This window comes from Cornus florida, unplaced genomic scaffold (genome assembly GCF_030987335.1).
Source record: "Cornus florida cultivar Cherokee Brave unplaced genomic scaffold, ASM3098733v1 CherokeeBrave_3.0.0_Hap2_Chr01, whole genome shotgun sequence".
Lineage (NCBI taxonomy): Eukaryota > Viridiplantae > Streptophyta > Magnoliopsida > Cornales > Cornaceae > Cornus > Cornus florida.
The window spans coordinates 70,308,157-70,328,947 of NW_026775571.1; the positions used below are offsets into that span (position 1 = coordinate 70,308,157).

Here is a 20,791-nt window from a genome sequence, read left to right on the forward strand (position 1 = left end):
ATTAAGAGATGAAGTTAAATTTTTGCAACCTACAAACCCTACCTGCAACTACAATATTGTAATAAATATTAACATAATTGATAATATTTTGACCACTCCAGGATGCAAGTTCATCCGGTATAAGTTATATTTAACCTTGTAAGTATTAGAAAGTATTATCTCTCTCATTTTTTTTGAGATTCTTGTTCCAATCTTGAAGATCCCGAATCGATCCAAACATGGGGTCCGGATTTTAGTAACCTTCACACACACACAGAATAGCAAGAAGAAAGGAGGCCGCCACACAAATATACAATACGAAAACAGTATAGAGAGATGAATTTGCAAATCTCTGTTAAATATTACTTTGCTACTGACAAATTACTTACAACAGATGAAATCTGGCTACTCTGCAGGCCATTACTCACACCACAAGACAAAGTCTCAAAACTTTGCTCTTCTGGATTGGAGAAAGGAATTTCTCTCACTTAAGCAAAATGTTTCTTCGGTATTTTCCCATTTCCATTTTCTCATTCTACGGGGGTTTCCACTATCAACAAAATCATTACAGAATCAAGCAAACATGTCCAATGACTTGTAACTAGTTCTAGCTTACACGAATAGCACACAAAATGTATGCTCCTCTATTTGAGAATCCAAGTTTGTACCATCAAGGGATTTGGCAATCATGGTGCCAGGTCAAAATTTGATTCCAATATCGGAAAGACTTCAGCAAGAGAAGATACCTTGTAATCTGGTTGAAATTCCACAGATGCATATTCTGGAGAATTATATCTCCCTGTTTCATCAAGCAAGCACGTAAATGCTCCTGCTCGTTTCCCACAAGCCACCTGCAAATACGACATCATAATAGCCAAATACTGTTTAACACAGTGACAACTGTCTGCATTTCAAGTTCAAGGATACATCATACATCAAAGTTATAATGAATTTATTCACACCAGCACACATAATGCAATACAGAGTAGCAAAAGGAAAAATATGTGGTAACTTACTAATAAAAAAATAATAGACAGAGAGCATGTGCCATTTCTTTTCCACTCAGACAACACAAACATCCCCCACCCCACCGGCCCGCCTATCAAGGAATTGTTTGCACCCAAGAGGAATTGAACCTTAGACCTCGTGATTCATGAGGCACTAGGGCCAAGTGACTTACCCACATGCCATATTAAATTACAGGAACTGTTAAACCATTTGATTTGAACGGCTTCTCCAAATTTCTCCACTCATTATATTAACATGGTAATCAAATGGTCGAAGACCATCTTGAAGGACCATTCACTGTTAAGTTTCAAATCATTTAACACCATGCCATCAACTAAATGAAAACTTAATTGTGGCAGAAAAATTGAGAACCTAATATAGATACAAGCATGATAAATAACAAACGTTGTTTTATGAAAAATAATATATATATATATATATATATATATATATATACTCACATCATCTTTAAGGCTATCTCCGATCATCATTATTTCATTAGGTGGAATTTCCCAAGTTGAACAGATATGCAGCAGCGGAGATGGATCCGGTTTATAAGGACGAAATTCCCTGCTTAGTGCTGGAGAAAATAGCAGCTGTAGCAACAACATATAGTATAATATTAAAATCAATACTTAAACAAAAATCGACATCATCATCATCATCATTTTTGCCTTTATCCCATAAATCATGAATTCTCTTTTTCCATTCTAGTCATCTCTCCTATAATATTTAACTTTCTAAAATCATTTTTAATAACTTCTTCTCATGCTAATTTCAATCGCTCTCTCTATCTCTTACTCTCTACTTAACCTTCCGAGGGGAAAAAAAAAAAAAACTCTACACAAATTAGTCTCTCTGGTGCATCGGTCTTCATTGTATATATTGGTACCATCTAAGTGTTTTTTCTCTTATTTTTAACACCAATAGCCATCACTCCTAATTTATCCCCCACACTTTCATTAGTTACCTTCTTTCTTCTAGTTTGCTCATACCATCCATCTTCACATCCTCATTTCAGCTGCCTGAATTCGTTGTTCTTGTCTTTTTTCAAATCCAAAATTTTGTTTCATAACAAATAGTTGGTCAAATAATTGTTCTATCACTTATTTGTTATTTTGTTATCGCATAAGACACCATTAGCATGTCTCCATTCTGTCCAACCTGATCTAATTCTATTAATAATATCTCCATCTATCTTGCTATCCTTTTGTATTATTGAGCCGAGATATCGAAAATGGTTACTATAGATAATCCTTTGGTTTTTAAAGTGTGAACATTATATTATCAATATCTGACTCTTTATTAAATTTACATTCCACATTCAGTTTTAGCCTTTTGATTATGATGTATTTCTCCACATAGCACTTTATCATCGGCAAACAACATACTCTATGGTATGCCTCCTTTTAAGTCTTTTGTGGTTTCTTCTAAAATTATTGTGATGGTAAAATCCTACTTTTATAGAAAAATCACTAGTCTCACTACATATAGTGCGAACTCTGGTTTCTGTATTCATATACATATCCTGAAAAACCACTACCATTTCTATAGGGATTTGTTTTGTTTGTAAAATCCACCAAATTATATCTCTTGGTACCCTTTCACATATAAGGTGAAATGTTTTCAGAAGGAATAGTCTGGAAGAAATTTCCTTCCTGAGATGTATGAATGCATAACAATCTTTGGATGGGTGGAGACAAATAATGTTCAAAACAATTTTCAGCTCATATAGATGCTTGTTAAAAGCTAGTTCTAGATTTATCATATCTGCACTAACACAAGCACTAGAATTGCAATGGTGCATCAATAGTTGGAATTAAACCGGTTTCAAGCACCACACAAAACACATAGGCAGAATGGAAAACCTTCATATTTTTTCTCAAATCTAAACAACTGCAGAAAAATAAGTAATCTGAATGGTTCCACTCGCAGGGAACATTGAACCACTCATGCTGTCAGTTGTAACCTTGTCATTCTTCAAGTTTAGTTGAAATTTTTTCCATGATTTACCATTTCCAGTTTTATCATTTTTTGATCAATTTTTATCGAGATTAAGGTAAAACAGTTCAAACCCCACATCAGGCTCCTTCCATATGCAAAGCAGTGAGTTCTAAAATATTACACATCTTTTGGGCCCTTCACTCATCAAGGAATAGAACGAATTGAGTTGATCTATAATGATCTTTCAGGTCAAGAGCAAGTACAGATTTCCCTCAACCAGCACAACTATCTAATTGAACTCCTGCAGTAACCTTATTTGAAGGATATACTGGTAAAAGAAATGATCAAATTAAAATAAGATGGATAATGGTCAGTACGCCTAACTGCAAGGCAAAAACTGAAGGACGGTGTAGCTAATACACTGTCATGGTGCTTTACATGTCCAAACATGTTCTTTATCAAATTTAAATTTTACTAGTCAATGCAGAAAACTGAATTTACTCCAAAATTGGAAGACGAGCATGCACGAGAAATGTAGATCACTCTGCAAATATGGCCTTTCAGTATCCTTTTGGTTATTGTAGACAACGTTGTAGGCATAGTTCTGAGGACAAGGAATCAAATGTTACGTGGAATAGAACAAGGTCGTGAATTCCTTCGGTCTACCTCACTGAAAATTTTGTAATGACCTACTATTACATTTTCCTATGCCGATTGATTGACATGGTGATAGGTGTAATTATAAACCACATAACATGTGCAAAAAATGTTTTCAGTACACTTTTCATTCTGATCCACTGAATCCAATGAATACATGTCACAAGTTAATTAAGAACAGAAAAAAAAACAAAAAAAGGCAATGTAAAAATGTTTATATGTATGAACAATTTTATGTTAAAATCGACAATCTTGAAAAAAAAAAATAATAATAAAATAAAAATAAATAAATAAAAAACTTACCCCGAACCTTTTATGAAACAAATCAACTGCTGCCTTGACATTGCGAGTGATTAATCCCCTTCTGAAGAAAGTAAACCTTTTATCAGCATAACTAAAAATGATATTGATACCATAGAATACCTAAAGATGTAAATTTAGAAAATTGCAAGCCTACTTTTAAAGACATGAAAAATATATATATACAACCAAAAAAGTGAATTATCAAAGACTTGCATTTGGAGAAAAATAAACAAAGAATTATTAGTTTTCACTGATCAAATGTGCTGGCGCACACATGCAAATACAACCAATATCAGAGAGAAGCATGAGAGAACAAGTAATTTAGCATTCTTACACAAACAGAAAGTCAGACAATTATTTTCTTATTTTTTTCTGGTTAAGTAAAACATGCACAGAAATGTACAACTGAAACTTAAATCTTGCCCCTCTGCTTCGTGTGTGGCAAGAGATACTACTCAAGCAAACAGGTGGTGGCAGATACCAGATAATGATTTTACTCCTCAGAAGTCGAATGCAAATCACTCCTCAACTTATGATGGTCCTGAGGAAAAATTAACAAGCACTTTCAATAAACACAACCGAAACTGAGCTGTGGAACCTCTTCAATTCAACATTTATAATAGTACGTGAGAGTATAGATGGAGCTCTCTTATCGTATTTTTACCAAGTATTGCTAAATTATTCTAGTCAACAACGTAGATTTTTCAATACACTAACGTGCGCTCCAATTGCCCCACCCTCAAACAATAGAGGCAAAAGTCTAGCATGGCTCATCCGATGAGCCCACAAACTAAACATGCATCACCAGATCTGTAAGGAAATCTTGTGGGAGTGAAAGCCCCAATCAATATGTCTACGAAAGAATACTACGATCATATTATGAAATCCTCAACCTCCTTGTCAGATTACCGACCTCTTTAATTTGCCAGAAATATTCACATCAATACTATCTCCTTTTAAATCTGGGCAGAGGTGAGGAGCTTTTGTAAAATCAAGGTCAAAACTAAGGAAATCTGGTGGGGGTGAAAGCCCCAATCAATATGTCTAGGAAAGAAGACTGAATCGTAGTTACAAAATCCTCAACCTCTTTGTCAGATTACCGTCCTCTTTAATTTTCCAGAAATATTGATAGGGATCCTATCCACTTTTTAAGCTGGGAAGATATGAGAAGCTTTTGTAAAAGCAAGGTCAAAACAGTTCACAGAAATCAGTGGAAAACAAAAGGGCTTCTAAATTCATTGAAAGTTCAGGCCTCGGACTAGACTTTCATCATTGCAACATTGATCAAATTGAACTTTCGTCTTTTACATAACTCAAATTTCTCAAAGGGTTTCTGGAGCAGCATTCTAAAAGAAGAAAAGGAGTTAGCAGTCTCAGAACAGGATGGTACTTCAGATCTCAAAACCCTAGCTAGTGCCAAGAACCAGATGCAAACAGTAGAAAGACCCAGTATGCAATCTGTATTATAATATCTGTTGCTATCTATGTCCCGCCTACATCTAGAAGCCAGTAAACTCACATGCCACTTAACTTGAGTACCCATATTTGTGCGGAAAAATTTAACAATTTCTACCTCATAAACTGGAGGAGAACATATCAAGTTTCAAATTTAAGTTACATCATCAGAAGGTTCCATTCATTCTCAACATGCATTTATTATTCATCTTTCCAACCATCCAATTAATACACAAAAACCAACCAAAAATTCTTATAAGTTGACCCCGAGTATATAGACCCCAACACTTATTACCTCATAAACCCAGGAAGACCATGTAACGACCCAAACTCGGAGGCCCGAACCGTTAGCCGGGTCCTTGCTAGAACCCGAGGTCACCTATGTCAAACCTGACACATCTAGCACCTTTGGGATCATAACGAAACTTCACAAGGGCTCAAGACTAATTCCAAAGTTTAGAAGAGGGATAACCTAAAAGGAAGAAGCAAGTAAACCCAACAGGAGCACTTCGGTCGACCGAAGTGGAGCTTCGGTCGGCCGAAGCAGACCTTCCAGAACCGGTCGACCGAACCCCTATTTCGGTCAACCAGAAGGTGAGATACCGAGAGGGTGAGGAAGGTTCGGTTGACCGAACCCCATTTCGGTCAACCGAAACAGGAGATCCTGAGACCACTTCAGCTGGTTCGGTCGACCGAGGTGCCATTTCGGTCGACCGAAATGGCTCCATCGAGCCCAGGTCCTGAACCTAACCTGCTGCACCTTGAAGATGAAATAGAAACTGAAATGGGAGTTTTACAATGATTCAAAACTCGGAATAAATCACTAGAGATGAATTTCTTAAACATCAAAGACTAGAGTACTGACTCGTGTTCACATAAAGCATCATTGAAATTGGTTCACATGAGTTTCAACTTAACCTTTTACATCATGAACATTTTTCATCAAAATGGTTTCAATAATGAGTTACATTATAATTTACAGAACCAAAAGAACTTAATACATTTAGTATCGTGTACTTTACAAAGTAAGTCCAGGTTCTACAAAAGATAACCAAAATACTCATCGAGTTCTCTCAAGTCTATGATGAATTATCATCCACCAATCCTTCGCCGTGCCCTGAAAAATATTAAATAAAGTGGGGTGAGCATATTGCTCAGTAGGCGACACCTAAGACACACCTCTTGTGCCCCCGTGAATCCATACAAAGAATAGAGCAATGGGAATCGGGGTCATACCATGTCAGGAAAGTACAACATGTCTACCAATCTCATTTACAAATCATAGAATGTTATGAAATGAAATGAAATGCATGTCAATGTCGCTCCCCATTTTCACATTCAAAACCATCACTTTCAAACTGTTAATGTAACCCCCTTTGGTGACTCCGTAGCGCCGAGAGAAGGATTGGTCACTGTCCCTGACCTTTGGTGACTCCGCAGCGTCATTATGGGGCCCAGATGGCTCAACCACGCTAGGACAATCTCCCTAATTCCCTCTAGGTTACATTAACCTACCGGCCCGTTGGTGACTCCGCAGCGACCGGGTTTTCTCAAAAAGTTTTCATCAAAACACTTTTCCCTAAAACTTCCCATTTTCATTTCGAAAACAATTTCTCCCATTTCATTCCCAATGTGAATGCCTAGATGCATTTAATGTCATGTCCATGATCATCATTTTGAAATTAGCTCAAATTCACTTAGCAAAGCACAATTCATTCACAAGGATTTCTATGGAAACTACAACATGCTTCCATCCAATAACATCTAGTATAATAGACATATAAAGAACCAACATATAGGCATGCTCTTCACATAGACCATTTAACACACATAGTTACACCAAATTGACAAATATACATCACAACTAATCAATTAACTAGAACTATACAAATTAAACATACTAAATAACCATTTAAAAGAGATTAACTCACAAAAGCACAAGAACTCGTGGATTAAGAGCCCCTACCTCAAGATTGAGTAAAACCCTTGAAATGGGCCCCCAAATTCGAACTCCAATGGAAGGCCAAAAACTGAAATTGATGGTACTAATGCGTAGAGCTCTTCGTAGGCTTCATTTTGCCTCAAACGGCACTCAAATCAACCAAGTGTTGAGAGAGAAATCTTGCTTCAAAGATTTGGTTGAAAAAAAAAAGAAAATGCAAGATGAAGAATTGAGAGAAAGAGGAATACGGGGAGAGAGAAAAATGGCAAGCAAATGTGGTCTCTAGACCACTTAGAGGTGTGAGTGGTGGGGCCCTCCACCTTCTTTTTATTTTCTCTTTTTCTTTATTCTTTCATTTTACACTCTATACACATACTTATAATGCACCACCAATTAGATGATACATGAATCACATAATTCAAAATGCACAAAATGCAACTGGACCCATCCACAATCCCGTACGAAAAATGTGAAAAGACCGAAATACCCTTGCATCAATGAAATTCCGGAAAAAGAAAAAAAGCAAAAATCGGAAACGTCACAGACCATTTTGGAACGCATATTTTCATCACATCTTGGAAGAGTTTCACACACTTCTTTTAAGCTTTATGAATGTAATTCACTTTCATTTCTAGTTCTTATCAAACTCTTTGCATGTATATAGGATTAGCCTCCATATATATTCTTAATAAAACAAGTAATCAACTCATCAATCCCATCCTCAAATAAAACTAACAGTCAAAAATAGAAAAGATGGTGCAATAAAATTGAGAACATGAGAAGGATCGGACTTGGAATTAAATGAATGGGTAAGAACGGATAAACTAGACAACCGCATATAGCATGCAATATGCAATTCTCATATCTTCCTATTGATCCATTGATATCTAAAACCCAGATTTAAAATTGATGAGATATTAAATTGTGAGGGGAAATAATGAAGGCCTAACAGGCATGACACCAATTGTATATAAGACAAGCCACGTTGATTGAACCAAATTTAATTTTTTTTTTAAAACGGAAGCAGAAGGCTTAACTAAAAAGAAAGCACTCCGTCTAACATGAAAAACCAGAGATTAAGCTCAAACAGCCATAAGTTAGTCACAATACAATGGAAAGGAGTGACGATGACAACATAAAAAGAAACATCTGTGAGAAAAGTTTACCTAATATTCCTTGAGTCAAGGAAACCACAAAGTTCTGATGCACCTGCACCATAATTGACTTATCAGCAAGTCAAATCAAATATCTATCAAGTGATTGGAGAAAAATAAAAACATAAACTAGTACAAAATTATTCTTTTAAAAAAGAATCTCAATTTGACTAATAAGTACTGGACAACTGAAACCCGACTTCACAATATCATTAGAGCCTTTCTGTAATCCCTCTACTAATTTGAAGTATTTGTGCTTTTAAACTTTCAGCCACTTTTATTTGGATTGGAGAAGTGCGCCAACAGAATAACTACATGTAATATACAAGCAGATATGCAAAGTGAAGCACTTAACGCACCAAATCAGTGAATCACTTGCTAGGTATCAATCAATTCAATGTCATCACCAAAACCCTGGTTTAGATTTCAAATGCACCAAGTTGAAACTCGTGAAACCTTTTCTTCAGAAGAATCAAAAGATTCAAAACTGAATGCAGAAGGATGCTTATTTCCTATTTCTAACCAAAAAGTAAACTCAAAAATCTTGATGTTTATTTTTTTTCTTTGAAGAAAATTAATAATAATTTACTCAAAACACTCAAAACCTGGTGTTGATTCCATTCCTTCGGCCTCTTTCGCAACTTCAACTCTCAGAAATGTTTGTGACTATCATATATCTATCATGTGTCCATATTCATGATTGTCACAATAGAGGCACTATAGAAAGAGCACAGTTTATGTATACTATTAGTTTGGACATGGATACAGCAAGTGGAGACCTTTGGATTAATAACAAACATTAACTTGTATAGTTGTATGCATAGACAAGACAGAGACACGTTCTGTTAGAGAACTTTTCATCTTTAAAAGTTTTTTGCCCTTTTTATTAGAAGGAAACCAAATGAAGGACGCACTTAAGCTCAAATAAGATCTAGCAACTGAAATCATCAAACTTTTCTCACTCTGGAAGCTGAGAAGGTATACATATCAAATTCTATGGTTACTAGTATAAGATCTGAGCTGAAGTTTGTGATACAGGGAATGACAATCTATAAACTTTTCTCGCTCTTTTTCACAGCTTAAAGATATTTATAATCACAGACTTCCATTGTTTGTGGCCCAAAAAAATGGAAAAAAATCACCTATAATTAATATTGCAAGTAAATATCCATATTGCGAAAACAACACAAGTGGCATGACTTTATTTTCTTTCATTTTTCTCTGATCTCTCAGTACTCAGTAGTCAAATAGAAGCTAAAGAATCTGAAGCCAAAGCTTAGACAAATTAGAAAAGAATAATGAGAGTCCTATATTTTAAGTGAAGAAAAGAAGCTTGTAAAACCAACCAAACATCAACCCAAATCTCATTAAGCCTTACAAGCACCAACCAATCAAACCACCATAATTTAAGTGAAGAAAAGAAGGTTGTAAAACCAGCCAAACATCAACCCAATTCTCATTGAGCTTTATAAGCATCAACCAATCAAACCACCATTTATGTAAATAAAATTGAATCAAGAAAATTTTATATCACACAAGTACATTGTGACTAAAAGGTTTATATTAAGTAATGAGACACCAGACCCAACTATGCCCACCTCAAACTAATATGAAATCAGTCATATTTGAAACCAAATCTAACATAATATGCAAAATAACCAACATTTCCAGAAACCCATTTCACCAAAAAAATAATAATAATAATTATAAATAAATAAATAAATATAAATAATAATATATAATAAATAAATAAACCACATACACAGATTATAAGTATATACAAACATATGACATTGAAAAAGTGGCTAACCGGGCATGATTTGGAGGCGATCAAGACCCTGATTTTCGAAATCGGCGATGATTTCATAAGCCCTTTTCTGCTCATCGGGACTCCAATTCTCGATATGATGCAATATGTCGATCCCCGAAGGACTCTTGGTTTTAATGGCCAGATACTCTTCTTCGCCAAGCACGGCCTTGTACATTGCCGGGAAATTGATAACTGGGATCGTTAGGGTTCCGTCCATGTCGAAGACAACGCCTCTCAGCCTTGCCTTGGTACAGACGTTGGGGGTGCTAACGGAGGTTAAATCTGCCATGGACGAAAGTAACCTTGGCCTTGGGTGCAAGAAGAAGGCGGCTCTGGATATCAACAGTGGCATTATAAGTGTGGTTTGTGTTGCATTTACAACTGCCTCTCTATCAAATGAGATGGGGGTTTGGATTTGGATCCATTGGATGGGTAGATTAAAAAGTTTTGATTTTTCCTTTTGTTTTTTTCAAAGGGGTCATGAGTTTGAGCGTGGTGGTTATTTTGGGTAGAATAGTACACGTGGTTTTATTTAACCATATTTGGCACTTGATAACAACACCATAATAATACAAAAATAATAGTAAATTACACTTATCTAAGTTTGGATAAATTATTATTAATTTGATCTTCCTTAAATTTATTCTACGAAATGCATTAATAAAAAAACATTAGGAATGTCGTTGGGTACATGTGTCAAATTTTAAAATAATTATCTAGAGGTTTGCCTAAAGATGTTTTGTTTTATGTCTTGTTTAGGCTGTGTCTCATGTGGGTACGTCCCATGTGTCTCTTGTATTTATTGTTTATATTTATAAAAAAAAATTCCTCCATTTAGGAAAAAAATAAATCTTAAATAATTTATTAATTTATAATATTTTCAAACATCATATAACTAGTAATATCACTCAAAAGAATAAATATTACTTAAAATATAAAAAATTTAAATGAAGGATACTCATTTTTCACTAAATACTAAAAACACTTTAAAAGTCAAAAAAAAAATAAAATAACTACAGATTATATAATATTCTTAAATTAGAATTAGCAATTAAATTTCAGCATTTAAAATTAGCTCTTAAAATTCTTTATACTTCATTTTCAATTTTTTTATATAACATTTTGAATCAATTTAAAGAAAATTGATCTCAACAAATATTTTTTGGGGAGGTAAATTGAGCCGAAGACCCTTCCAAACTAAACAAATCCAAATCATAGGAGAACCTTCTTTTTTCGTTTTTTTTTTTATTAGTAAGAAACTTACACACATACTTAATTTATTTAGGGACTCAAACCCTCACTATCTATTTTCAGAAGTAAATTGAGCTGATCAACCTTCCAAATTGAACAAATCCAAATCTTGTAAGAACAGTTTTACTTAGAATGTGAAACACATGCAATTTAAATCATGTGGTGTGGGTTGTGTTTATCCAAAACAAAACAAAAGGTGTGTATCCCCATTGTATGTTGTACAAAGATATTGTCGTTTGAATTGTGATATCAGGGTCTTCCATAAAAAAGATTCATATCTTTTTGCGGGCCTCATCCATTTTTTAGTAGTAAAATAAAAATAAAATAAAATAAAAGATCATTATTCTCACACAAAATGTAAATTCATCAAACTCTGGAATAATTTCTAATTTCTCTCCCTCTCTCCCATTACTGTAATGGATCTGAAATTCTAAAACCTTCTGAATTATCTGTCCTTTGTATAGATAATTTTATAGTATATATGTTGCCCAGAGCAACAAAGAATTACATGAACAACAAATTGATTCCAATGGAACAAACTTCCCACTCAGAAAATTGTCTCCAGTGTAGACCCGACTTACCTTGTATTGAATTCTAAGGTACGAGTGAACAATACACAATGCATGCGAAAAAAAGGGTACACAGTACTTTTGAAGGCTCTGGTACCCAAATTATGCAGTATAAAGTGGCTCTAGCAATTAGTCATAGAAGAAGCATCCCACACTGTCATTCCCACTGATGATTGGCATGCAACTTAGCTCCATGTATTTGATAAATTTGTTTCGGCATTGAGTAATTCAAACTCGGCACACAGAGAAAGGTCAGGGAAGCAAGGAAATCTCCTATCAGCATAGGAAAAATGATGCAAGGATTGTTCAACGAGCTTAGTTGACCAAACCAAACCAAGCCAAGTATAAAGTTTAAGCTTTGCTGTGAATGACTATAGCATCTTAGTCCATGAACCCAAGAATGGGAAAACTGCAATCAACAGTCTCAACAATAAGGGTGTGTCACTTCTTCCCAATCTCCTGCTCAATTTTCCCTTCTCCATGGGTGTCCTCCTTTGTGATTTACCTGCTGTTCGAGCTGGCCTCTTCCGGGATCTCATATCAAACTCTTTTTGTCTATCCAGCACATCCCATCCCCCAAAACTGGGCTCTTCTTGGGAACCCTTGTCAACTGAAATATCATTTTCAGCTACCCATGACTGATATCCCCTCTTTCCCTTTCTGCTTCCTGGGCCTTCTTCCTCCTCCTCCTCCTCCAACTCAAAATTACTTGCAGTGCGGGCACTTGGTTTCTTCTTGGTCCTTGTCTTGCGTTTTGGGTTGGTTTGTTTCCCTCCCCACAACTTCTCAAATGCTAAAGAAAGCATTGACTGTCCAAGGGGAAGTGCTAATGCCATGAGGAAAGCTTTGGGACCTGTTGCTAGGAGTGTCGATGCGATGATGGCTGGAAGCATCCAACCATAGGATCTGAATACCTGCACTGGTCAAAAAACAAAGATTTTAAGAACATTTATAACAGTGTAAATAACATATTAGAAGTAAATGTACAAAGTTTTATTAGGGAAATAATGAACTGATGGATTAGAGGACCGTTACTCAAAGCTCTTAACAGGTCAGAGTGCAGGCAGTAAAATTAAAACTTAAGAGGGGCTGAATAAGTCTTATGGATATTAATTTATAATGATAATTATTTGCTAGTTGTGTTCTGAATTTTAGTTTGTTACAGTTATTCTTGTAGCTAGTATCCAATCACACAACCATAGAAATAAAGGAGAGAGCAAGAATAGTGGAATACCAAAAATTTTAAATGAAAAACCCTGAAAAGAGAAAAACCACGAGACCTCGTCCACCTATGAACAATCCAGTATATGAGAACAAGCTACAACTAGGTCAACAGTTCCCATACCCTAGAAGCCCTAGTTACTTCTTAACAGAGACTGTAACGAAACTCACACCAGAGGCTTCAGGCCATTGACCCGCTTTGTCAATAGAATTTCAATATGCTTCTCCATGGTTGTTCAATCCTTCTGCTCTGTATTCCAATCAATTGAATTAATTTGTCTTGTTAGTCTAATGAACTCCTTTTTGTTACACACTCAATCACTGCAAGTATCTAAAGGAAATCATTTGTTCAGAAGGACAGCCAAATTATCTATTTATTGAAGTATGAAATACTAGCATTTTACTTTAAAACTAAATTAGCAGAAGCAAGAATAAAAAATCTTTTAGAAGCTTTAGGGTAGCAGTTTGTACATTAATCAAATAGGCTTCCTAGAAGTATTATAAGCTTTGCAACCATATTCCTGGCAAATAAGCAATGTAATATATAAGTTTAACCAATAATGAGAATAAAAACTATTTGAAATTTAATAGGCTAAGAGGTAATCCATCAAAAATAATGCCAAATGGAAAAATACTAAGGTGAAAGCATTCCAACTGTATTTACACAATTACACACGAACAATAAGTAAGCACTGTGAACTGTCAGTGTCAGAGATGCCATGGTAGAGACCAAAATGGAATTAATAAATTAATCAGAGTTTTTTCTTCTGAAAAAAAAAAAAAAAAAGGTAACGTTTCATTGAAAGCATGCCCAACCAGGCAGAGCATCCCAAAAGCACAAAACAAGTACCAAATAGGGCCCCTACACTCTCAACATATCCACAAAATCCACAACTTCCCCTATAGATTTATAGTTCTCCCAAAATAATAAATAAAGAGCAAAAAATATTTGGTCCTTTGTATTGTCAAATAAAGAGAGGTTGCTAGATGGATGTCTACATCCTCTTGTCACTTTGTTTGTTCACTGGAAACAGGAGTTAGAGAACACAAATTTGTTGCTATCTCTAAAAAGATCAATCCTAGGTGGAAGTGGGATAATAATTACTCTCAGCATGCTTTGTGTAGAATGTGGATGTTCTAGTTCTTAAAGATCGGTGTATGCTACTTAAGATGGTTTATGTTTGGTCAAATTCAACCTTTTTTCTCACTCGTCCATACTACTAATGTGGTCTCTGACAGAAGGAAGCTTTGGGAGGATTTGGGACTCATGGGCTCAATGGTTGTTGGTCCTTGGATCTCTTTGGGTGACTGGAATGTTGTTGAGTCTAATGAAGAGATAGAGGGGGTCTCACGATTCCTAGAGACATTTTGGATGAGTTCACTGCAGTTCTTGCTGAGATAGGTATGGATGATTTGTCTTGCATTAATGGAGGTACGTCTTGGTGTAACAGGCAGAATAATATCAGAAGGATCTATGCCAAACTTGATAGGGTTTTGGTGAATGGTGACTGGCATTTAGCATTCAGGGATTCCAAAGCTATGCTTGGTCCTGCAAGCTTTTCAGATCATCACTCTATTATGGATATGTCTTTTAACACCTGTGCTACTGATCCTAAGCCTTTCAGGTTTTTGAGGGGTATGGAACCAACAGCAGGAGGTGCAGCCTATTGTGACTCAGGTTTGGATGACAGAACTCTCTGGCAGCCCCTCCCATGTTTTGTTGAAGAAGTTAAGGGCTGTGAAGGTTGCCATTAAGGAATGGAACCAAAATTCCTTTGGACTGATTCCTGATCAAATTAAGCAGGCCAGAGATACTCTTCACAAGTATCAGCTTCAACTGCTATCTGATCCTTTAAATGACACTCTTATTCAGTAAGAGAATGCTAATAGGTTGAAGCTTGAGAATGTGCTTGCTGCAGAGGAGCTTTTGATGCACCAAAAGGCCAGAGGCAATTGGCTGCGTTCCAATGACAAATGCACTAAATACTTCTTCCAGAGGGTGATGAGACACAGAGCAGTTAACTCCATTGTAAGACTACAGAATGATGATGGTACTTGGATGGATGACCAGAAGCTTATTCAGCAGAAGATTGTGGACTTTTACTCTGACTTTTTCAACGAAAGCCAGTCTCATGTTGCTCTTCCTTTCAGTCCTAGGTACTCCCTCTCATCTGTGGAAGCTCAGTACTTGGAGATGCATGTCATTGTTGAGTAGATTAGGAAAGTTGTGATGAGTTCCAAACCTGATCAAGCACCAGGTCCAGATGGTTACCCAGCTAGATTCTTTCAATCCTACTGGCATATCATTCAATTGGATGTGGTGAGAGCTGTTAGCACTTCTTCTCATCTTGTTCACTTCCTGTTGGAGCCTCTTCTGCCTTCATTACTCTGATTCCTAAGAAAGAGAACAGCTCCAAGGTGACCAACTTTAGACCCATCACTGTTTGCAATCTACCTTACAAGATTGTTTCCAAAATTCTAGCTAACAGGTTGAGTAACTTGCTTCCTAAACTAATTGGGAAGGAACAGTCTGCATTTATTAAGGACAGGAGAATCCAAAATAACCTCATTATGGCCCATGAGTTGATTAGGGGTTTTAATTCCGAGTACTATCCGTCAATTTCTCTAAAGGTTGATATTAAGAAAGCATATGATTTTGTTTCTTGGTCATTCTTTCTTGAGCTTATGCAGAGGATGGGTATTGGCAGCAGATGGATACACTGGATTCAGGAACTTTTCATGTCTGCTAGGTATTCGGTTATGATCAATGGGCCCCCTTATGGCTTCTTCAAACCAGGTAGAGGTTTGAGATAGGTTGCCCCCTCTTTTGTTTACCTTGGTAACTGAGGTATTCTCTACTATGCTTTTTGCTGAGGTGGCTAGAGGAAACATCACCCCTGCTAGAGTTGTGCAAAGCACCAATACTCATATTTCACATCTTTTTATGTTGATGATTTGCTCCTTGTATGTCATGCTGATGTGCATTCAGTTTGCTCAATCACTAAAGTCTTTGCAGACTCTGAGTCTATCTCTGGGCTTGGTGTTAACAAGGACAAGAGTGTGGTGGTCTTCTCTAAGGCAGTGAGAAGGAAAAGACAGTTTTTGAGGCTTCTGCAATTTACTGAAGGTAACTTTCCATGACCTTACCTTGGTTTGCCTTTGAATGTGTAGGGTTTAAGGAGGAACAATTGCTCTGCCTTGCTTGACAAGGTTAGCTCTAAGATAGCTTCTTGGGGTACTCAGCTTCCTTCTCTTGCTGGAAGAGTTCAGCTTGTCAAGTATGTGGTGTATGTCATCATTCAATATTGGTGTTCATCTTTTTCATTGCCAATGGCTATCATTCGGATGCTTGAGAGAAGGATTAGAAATTTCTTGTGGGGGAGTTCTGATACTGCAAAGAAGATGAACCTTCTGAGGTGGGTGTTGTCTCTAATCCTAAGCAAAGAAGGTGGTTATGGCTTGAGGAAGCTTTATGATCTTTCTAGGGCTGCAAAATTCTATTTGGCTTCGGATTACCTGCTCAGCAAGGACAGAATTTGGGTAGCTTGGATGAAGGTTTAGTATGCTGCAAATGCTTCATTCTTGAATTGTACACCTGCTTTCTCACACTCTCTGGTCTGGATGGACATTATCTCAACTCGAGATGTCTTACTGCAAGGTATTTCTTTTAGGATTGGCAATGGGGACTCCATTAAGCTTTATGATGATCCATGGTGCTCTGGTCTCTCTTTGAAACAAAGATACGGTCATGGAATTAGTAGGCTACTTCAGTTTGACAGGTCTGCTAAATTGAATGTTTTAATGTTGAATGGTGCTTGGAACCTCACTGTACTGGACTCTAATGAGCTGATCAACCTGAGGAATTTCTCGCTTTATGTTCATATTTATGTGGATGAGCAGGAGAGGGTCCTGTGGAATAATGGAATTCTTACCTTTAGTAAAGTAATGGACAAGTATAGACATCATAACCCTTATGTTTAATGGGCTAAGCTGGTTTGGAACTCAGGTAGACCAAGGCTTTCTTTCACTACCTGCCTTGCTTTACATGACAAGCTTCCTTCTTTCTGTAATCTCAGGAAGAGAGGGTTGCCTGTTCCCTCAATTTGTCATAATATGAAGACTCTACAGACCATCTATTTATTCATTGTGAGTTTGTTGCTTCTGTCTGGCACTGGTTTGCTAATTTGCTTCGTTGGGAATGGCCTGTGGTGCATAGTCAGTTGCTGCTGGCTGACTAGTTTGCGACTACTTTTACTGCTGATACTTTGAAAGGAAAGATTGGTAGGATGATTTTTACTGCCACTATTCATGCTTTGTGGACTGAAAGAAATGACAGCATGCATAAGGACTCCTCAAAACAGGCCGGTGACCTTGCTACGTCTATTCTGTTTGAGGTTTCTGAATCTGCTAAGCTTAGCACTTCTGAAGTTTTTCTACTTTTACAGCTTTTTTTTATTTGTTTGCTAGAGTAGGCATGTCCACTCCTAGCTGTCTGGTTTTATTTTAGAGGGCATGCCCTCTGTGTTACTTGTTCTCTTCTATTTTATATTTTAATAAACCACACCCATTCAAGAAACAGCAAAAAAAAAAAAACAAACAAACAAACAAACAAATAATATAGAACTTAAGCATTCCAATAGGAGTCTCCTCCCTATCAAAGGATTTCATATTCCTCTCCTCCACCATAAACACGAGAGGCCACCCTCCAAGCATCACGGGCTTCAGTCCCCACTAGACACCCTTTCCAACCCTCAAGCAAAGACATTGTGGAAAATAACATGACCCAGTAGACCCCGAATAGACCAATGAGCAAGTCTCAATAATCCCGCACCACTGGACAATGTAGAAGGAAATGATTCATTGACTCTTCATCCCTATTTGAGACTCATCCATATAACAAAAGCCGATGGTATCATCTGCAAACAAAAAATGAGAGATCCTGCTCAAAGGAGTCCCTACCCACTTTGAACTCTCTGATGAACCCCACCTCAACCACCCTCCTCAAAAGCCTACTGAGCGCCTAAATCACAATAATGAACAGAAATGGTGACAGAAGATCCCCTGCTCAAACCCCACAAGCAACTGAAAAACAAGTTGGAGATCCGTTCAGCAAAACAGAAAACCTCACCGTAGTGATAGAAAACCCAATCCATCTCGTCCAAGTCTTCCCAAACCCCATCCTCTCCAAGATGTAAAAGTTAACACTTCTAAAGCAATAAGCAATCACTAGTGAGGACTAATGTACAAAACCTTATAAATAAATAATAATAGGGTAATAGATGACCAATTTTTTTTTTTTTTCTTGGTTGGTACTCACACACATATGCCTCCACTAAGGCTTAAACCCTTGACTTTCCTTTGGGAAGTAAAGACCTGATACCGCTAGGCCACCCCCCATTGGTGATGACCAAAATTTAAATAGTGAAAAAAAAAAAAAAAAAAAAAAAAAATGTAAGTAACATGTGGTTTTACTAAAATTATTGCCCGGAACATAAAGGAATTAATGTGACCAACATCAAATAGTAGAAAGTATAACCAATGCCATTTGCTCCACCCATCACAATTCTAAGATCTAGTATTTCTTTTCCTCCTCTCTCTCTTTTCTTTAAAGCAAATGAAATTTTACTTCTAAAAAAATGGATCAGGATCAATTTGACATATTGCCAAAAAAACTGAAGAAGAGAATCCTCTAATATCATCTCCTACCAAAAATAGTCTTCTATTAAGCCACTGATCCTCATTATAGAATGAAAGAGTGAAATTGAAAAGGGGTTATATAAATGATATACATCATATTTTCTGTTGCATACCTGCCAATGTGCCACCAAAAGACAAATATTGGTGGATTAGGTCATTCTTAAGCCAATGCTAAGAAGGGAATAACATTAACATGTGTACTTTATCAAGTGCAATAAGGCCAGCAAGGATCCTTCTCAACGATCCCTCTCAGATATTGCTTGGTAACTTGTGAAAATAAAAAGCAATTCGAGCGCAAGTTTTAACAGGTCAGAAATATAGTTGAGACCAAACCAGCCCAACTTGTTCTGAACATAGAATTTATGCTGAATAAACACTTACAAATAAACAGCAATTGAGTGCATAAGAAACAAGTCGTCATCATCATCACACAGACACACAAAGATATATATAGCTGCATAACATTATAACTATAATTTGCATCATATAATGAGATTCAAACAGGCAATAACTGTCAAAACATAAAAACCAATCAATAAAATAGTATAAAATAAACTTAAAGAAGCAAAAATTAGCTGAGTTAACCAAACTTCCAAAACTTAATATCTTAAATGCACAAAAAATAAATAAATAAATAAATAAAAATCCAAAATTCGAACAACCCAAAAGCAAAAATTGAGCTGGTAAACAAGTATTACCTTGAAAATCCAAACGCTATCAAGAAGATCCTCCAGACCCCCAGATGCAGAGTCGACCTCCTTCGGCATATCGTCAGACCACCAACTTCTGCGCTGCTTCTCTCCGAAACCAGTGCCCTCGTCGTCCTCCTCTTTGTCGTTGTTTTCTTGGTTGAACTTGAAGTTCTGGGTTCGAAAGGTCTCGGCATTTGAGTCCCAACGACGATACCGGGAGTGGGTAATGTGGCGGAGGTGAGAAGATAGAGGAGGGTTTTGGGAGGAGAGAGTGGGTACAGGGCTTCTGGGTTGTTGAGGAAAGAATATAGAAGAAGATGGGTATGTAAGGAGAAGAATAGTTTTCTCCATTTTCACAAGCTTTTAGTTCCATTATCTTCCCATAGACGTTGGCTGATTCTCTCCACTAATATATCTTTCCACCACCGAACATGTACAGCCTCCAGACAGATTGGACTTTCTAGTGGCTAGTCAGGTATGGGCGCATATCCTCTGCAGTCTGTTTTTCCTGCGGTCCTCTGCAATTTACATTGTTGAGGTCTTGCTTTGGCCACGTATTTCATTTTAACAATTAAAATTACTTTCTCGGGGTTTACATTGTTTACATTGTTGAGGCCTTCCTTTGGCCACGTATTCTATTTTAATAATTAAAATCGCTTTGTCAGTTATCCTCGTTAAGGGAACTTTTTATTATAAAAAAAAAAAAAAAAAAAAAAAAATAACAAGAATCAACACATTAGTGACATTCTTACCGGCGACGATACTACCGGAAGTTAATGAGAACTGTGTCAATACTTAGTTTTAATGGTGAAGGTGATCAGTGTACCTATTTATTAAACTTCACAATGTTTTTTCTCTTATAAATATCAAATAATAACCTCTGGAATGTGTAATTACCTCATACATTTAATACAAAAAATTTTGGATAAGACATTGGTTCCTAATGAGGCCAACTCAGTTCAAACAATCAATTATGCAAGATTTTACATTCACTATAATGCTTATTGAAGATTATAGAAGAAAACCCTACAATTATCCAAGATTTCAGAAACACTAGAATGCCTAACCAATGTCAATTTCAACTAAAAAAGATTATAATTTAGACTAAC

At 36.5% G+C, this 20,791-nt stretch overlaps 2 protein-coding genes across 3 annotated transcripts; both read right to left on the bottom strand.

The window, feature by feature from the left end:
* Positions 1 to 258: 258 nt before the first annotated feature.
* Positions 259 to 10,706, bottom strand: LOC132299777 (haloacid dehalogenase-like hydrolase domain-containing protein At2g33255). Of its 2 annotated transcripts, XM_059796593.1 has the most exons (5): positions 10,253 to 10,701; positions 8,455 to 8,497; positions 3,892 to 3,952; positions 1,449 to 1,583; positions 259 to 830 (listed from the first exon to the last, which is right to left on the bottom strand). In XM_059796593.1, the coding sequence occupies exons 1-5, from the start codon at positions 10,602 to 10,604 to the stop codon at positions 666 to 668; spliced, it is 756 nt and encodes a 251-aa protein (XP_059652576.1). In that variant the 5' UTR covers positions 10,605 to 10,701; the 3' UTR covers positions 259 to 665. The 2 variants fall into 2 exon arrangements, with proteins under 2 accessions (XP_059652576.1, XP_059652584.1); XM_059796601.1 differs by lacking the exon at positions 1,449 to 1,583 and having other exon boundaries at positions 10,253 to 10,706.
* Positions 10,707 to 11,920: 1,214 nt separating this feature from the next.
* On the bottom strand, positions 11,921 to 20,151 carry LOC132299792 (uncharacterized). Its single transcript, XM_059796614.1, has 2 exons — positions 19,689 to 20,151; positions 11,921 to 12,986 (listed from the first exon to the last, which is right to left on the bottom strand). The coding sequence occupies exons 1-2, from the start codon at positions 20,031 to 20,033 to the stop codon at positions 12,444 to 12,446; spliced, it is 888 nt and encodes a 295-aa protein (XP_059652597.1). The 5' UTR covers positions 20,034 to 20,151; the 3' UTR covers positions 11,921 to 12,443.
* Positions 20,152 to 20,791: the final 640 nt, after the last annotated feature.

Excerpts from the sequence above, each read along its gene's own strand:
- LOC132299777 (XM_059796593.1), bottom strand. The coding sequence starts at position 10,604 with ATGCCACTGTTGATATCCAGAGCCGCCTTCTTCTTGCACCCAAGGCCA. Across the intron at positions 3,953-8,454 it reads CTTGACTCAAGGAATATTAG|AAGGGGATTAATCACTCGCA; the intron begins GTAAACTTTTCT and ends TACTTTCTTCAG. Across the intron at positions 1,584-3,891 it reads TGTTTCATAAAAGGTTCGGG|CTGCTATTTTCTCCAGCACT; the intron begins GTAAGTTTTTTA and ends TTGTTGCTACAG.
- LOC132299792 (XM_059796614.1), bottom strand. The coding sequence starts at position 20,033 with ATGGAGAAAACTATTCTTCTCCTTACATACCCATCTTCTTCTATATTC. Across the intron at positions 12,987-19,688 it reads ATAGCGTTTGGATTTTCAAG|GTATTCAGATCCTATGGTTG; the intron begins GTAATACTTGTT and ends TGACCAGTGCAG.